The sequence below is a fragment of the Cephus cinctus genome, unplaced genomic scaffold, assembly GCF_000341935.2.
Source record: "Cephus cinctus unplaced genomic scaffold, Ccin1 Ccin1_scaffold1979, whole genome shotgun sequence".
Lineage (NCBI taxonomy): Eukaryota > Metazoa > Arthropoda > Insecta > Hymenoptera > Cephidae > Cephus > Cephus cinctus.
Window position 1 is genome coordinate 1 of NW_014334081.1, and position 3,395 is coordinate 3,395.

Below are 3,395 nucleotides of genomic sequence, written 5' to 3' on the forward strand. Positions count from 1 at the left end.
ATAAAGTAGCAGACAAGAGCGGTGCAAAGCAAAGCAAACCGAATTAACACAAGTCTTACACTAAATTAACAAAGCCAAGGAAAAGATTCTATATAAATGAAAGTGAAGTTAATTTACGGAGATTACTATAATATACATGCGGAAAGAAAAACGTAAGCATAGATAAGCAAGCAATAGAATGATCATCAACCGGAAAAACATAAGCAAGAAAATCTACTAATTATATCGATTGAACTTCGCAAAGGTGACATTATATAATTCAAAAACGCAAAGTATACGGATTGTAAAGGTACAAGTTTCGCCAAACTAAATAATACGCTCTAATTAATTTACTTAAATGCGGAAAGATTAACGCAAAAGACACTAACAATGCGGAACGAATCCACGAACATCAATCGGACATATAATATTAGACCATGGTCTCAGAAATCAGATAGTGTTTGAGAATAGGCTGGGGTAAAATATGTTATTCATTAATATAATCGAAGAAACAACAAGAGATATTCGGTAAAACTAAGTGAAACTTTATTTGTAAAATTGACAAGTGAAAATACAGAAAACGTTCGAGGAGCACAACTGTATGTATTATGGATATTTATATGTGCATGTATATACTGTGACGTTAAAATTCACGTCGCAAGGTCCCGAGTGTAGAACTAGCGTGTTTTAAATACAGGACGCATTACCGTCCCTCGGGAGAGTCGCGAGAGGTACCGGCCAAGAACTCCAGGGTCCAAGATTGTATTAGAATTACATAAGATTAATAATTTTTGTTCCGTGCAACTATTTCATGCGTTTCGTATCCGGCCACCACCACCATCAACGTTTCGCCGAGGCAGCAAAGAGCAGCCACGCCTAGACAGACCATTAGTCGCTGTCGGTATAGAGATAAAGACAAAATTTCTTAAATGGTATAACGACTCGAAAATTTTAGGTGATGTAGAAATACCTCGATGTTTAATGGGAAAAATTAATTCGGAGCATGAAGTAAGCTTACACACCTTCTGTGATGCAAGTAAATTTGCTTATGCAACGGTAATTTTTATACGCATTAAAAGTAGTTCAGGCGTTAGAGTTAATTTTGTACAAGCTAAATCGCGAGTCGCTCCCGCGAAAATCAGCCCAGATGCTCGTCAAAGTATACCGCGTTTAGAGTTGTTAGCAGCTACGATCGGTGCAAGATTAACTAATACGATTATAAAGACGTTGAATTTACATAATGTAAAAACGTATTTTTGGTCTGACTCGTCGACTTTAATAGCGTGGATCAATAGGGAATATAATTGGAGCGTATTCGTTCATAACCGAGTAAAAGATGTTCGCGAGCTCACCGATCCCAAATGTTGGCGTCGTGTTCCAGGCAACCTAAATCCGGCCGATCTCCTGTCGAGAGGGTGTACTGTCGCGCGTTTGATAGAATTAAAATGGGACGAGGGTCCCGAATGGTTACGTCAGTCTCACGATAAGTGGCCTGTTAGCGCAAGTTTATATAACAAGGAAGAAATTAATGCAGAATTACGAAAAAACGCACAATTTATTGATAAAACTATCAGTTTTTTAGCAGTATCGTCAACTATAGATCGCCGATTTGTAATGCAACGCTTGCTAGATCATTGCTCTAAATATTCTAAAGTCGTTCGGGTTATCGCGTATATGAAAAGATTCGTGAGATTTTGTAAAGTTAAATTTGAATTACGTGATAAGAGCGATTTAAGTTGTGAGGAAGTTAAAAACGATTGTTTTATTAAAGTTAGTTCAAGCGGAGAGCGTGCAATTGTTTGATAAGAAGATAGACGATCAATACACATTATTTACCGATGACGATGGTTTGATTCGATTAAAATCAAAAATTATTTTGCGTGAGGATTCTTTTAACTTTAGATGCCCGTACGTTTTATCAGGAAAAAATGAGATTGTAAAATTGCTTATCCGTGATCAACATATAAATTTGCATCACGCGGGATCGCAAATTATTATGAATACGTTAAGAGAAAATTTTTGGATCATTAGGCCGAGACAAGCAATTAGAGCGGTTATAAAAAAGTGTGTAGTGTGCCGTAGACACAGTTCAAAGCCAGGTACCTCAGTTTCAGCGCCCTTGCCTTTAAATCGTGTGAGAGATGCAGCTATATTCGAAGTTGTAGGTATAGACTATGCCGGGCCTATTTATCTAAAAGACGGAAAAAAGGCATGGGTATGCATTTTCACCTGTGCAGTATTTAGGGCAGTACACTTCGAACTAGTATGTTCATTAAACGTCGGATCGCTAATTATGACTTTACGACGCTTTATTGCAAGAAGAGGTCGGCCGAGTGTAGGCTACAGTGACAATGGATTGAATTTTTCCGGGCTAAACAACGAACTAAAACGTATCGATTATAAAATATTAGCTAGTTTAGCAGCGACGGAGCAGATAGAATGGAAATTTAATCCACCCGCTGCGGCCTGGTGGGGAGGATTCTGGGAACGATTGATAGGAGTTTTGAAAAAATTATTACGCCGTACCCTTAAAAAGTCTTGCTTAAACTACGAAGAGATGAGTACAGTTCTTATCGATTGCGAGGGTATCATTAATTCAAGACCGATCACGTTCGTCTCTGAAAGTGAAAATGAGATCATGCCGCTAGCTACATCAAATTTTCTGCAAGAGATTAAAGAAATTGGCGTGTTAGATTTAGATAATGTGGAAAGAAGTCCACTTAACAAGCGTTATGCGTATCGTCAAACTCTAGAAGAAGAATTGAGACACCGGTTCAGAAGCGAGTATTTAGGCGCGCTGATCAATCAACGCTCGAAAGTTGATTATCCCGTTGAGATAAAAGTTGGCGATATCGTATTAATCGGTTATGACAATGTTAAACGACTACATTGGCCTTTAGCTAGAGTAACGGAAAAAATAACTGGAAAAGATGGTGTAGTACGGGTAGTAAGATTGAAGACAGCTACTGGAGAATTATTTAGACCGGTTCAAAGAGTTTTTCCGCTAGAATTAAATTATAATAATACTGACTTAAATGTTAAAGAGTCAACTGTAATTAAAAATAGTGAGATAGCAAAAAAGAGTTATAAGAAACAGCGTCCTCAAGAAAATGTTGATGTAATAAAAAATAAAGAACCACATGTAACGCGTTACGCGTGGCTTCATCCCACGTAAGATTTTTCGCCCATGCTTCCTGCAATAAAATTCGCGGACAAAGGGTGATCGGGCACACGAAACCTAAAGGATCAAAAATGCGATGCGTATACGATAGAATATCTTTCTTTGTGACCTTTTCTACATTAATTTCATTTAAATTAGAAACGTTTAATGATAACGCATCGCTATTTTTGTTCCATAAAATACCCAATACCGGAGTCTTATTTTCACTTAAGTTGTCCCCGCTAAATTCCCAACC

General features: G+C 37.7%; 1 protein-coding gene across 1 annotated transcript; it reads left to right on the forward strand.

Annotated features, from left to right (window-relative positions):
* Positions 1-2,272: 2,272 nt before the first annotated feature.
* On the forward strand, positions 2,273-3,154 carry LOC107274007. Its single transcript, XM_015752718.1, has one exon. The coding sequence runs from the start codon at positions 2,273-2,275 to the stop codon at positions 3,152-3,154; it is 882 nt and encodes a 293-aa protein (XP_015608204.1).
* The last annotated feature ends 241 nt before the right edge of the window (positions 3,155-3,395 follow it).

Bases quoted from the DNA above. Each gene is read 5' to 3' on its own strand.
- LOC107274007 (XM_015752718.1), top strand. From the start codon at position 2,273: ATGACTTTACGACGCTTTATTGCAAGAAGAGGTCGGCCGAGTGTAGGC.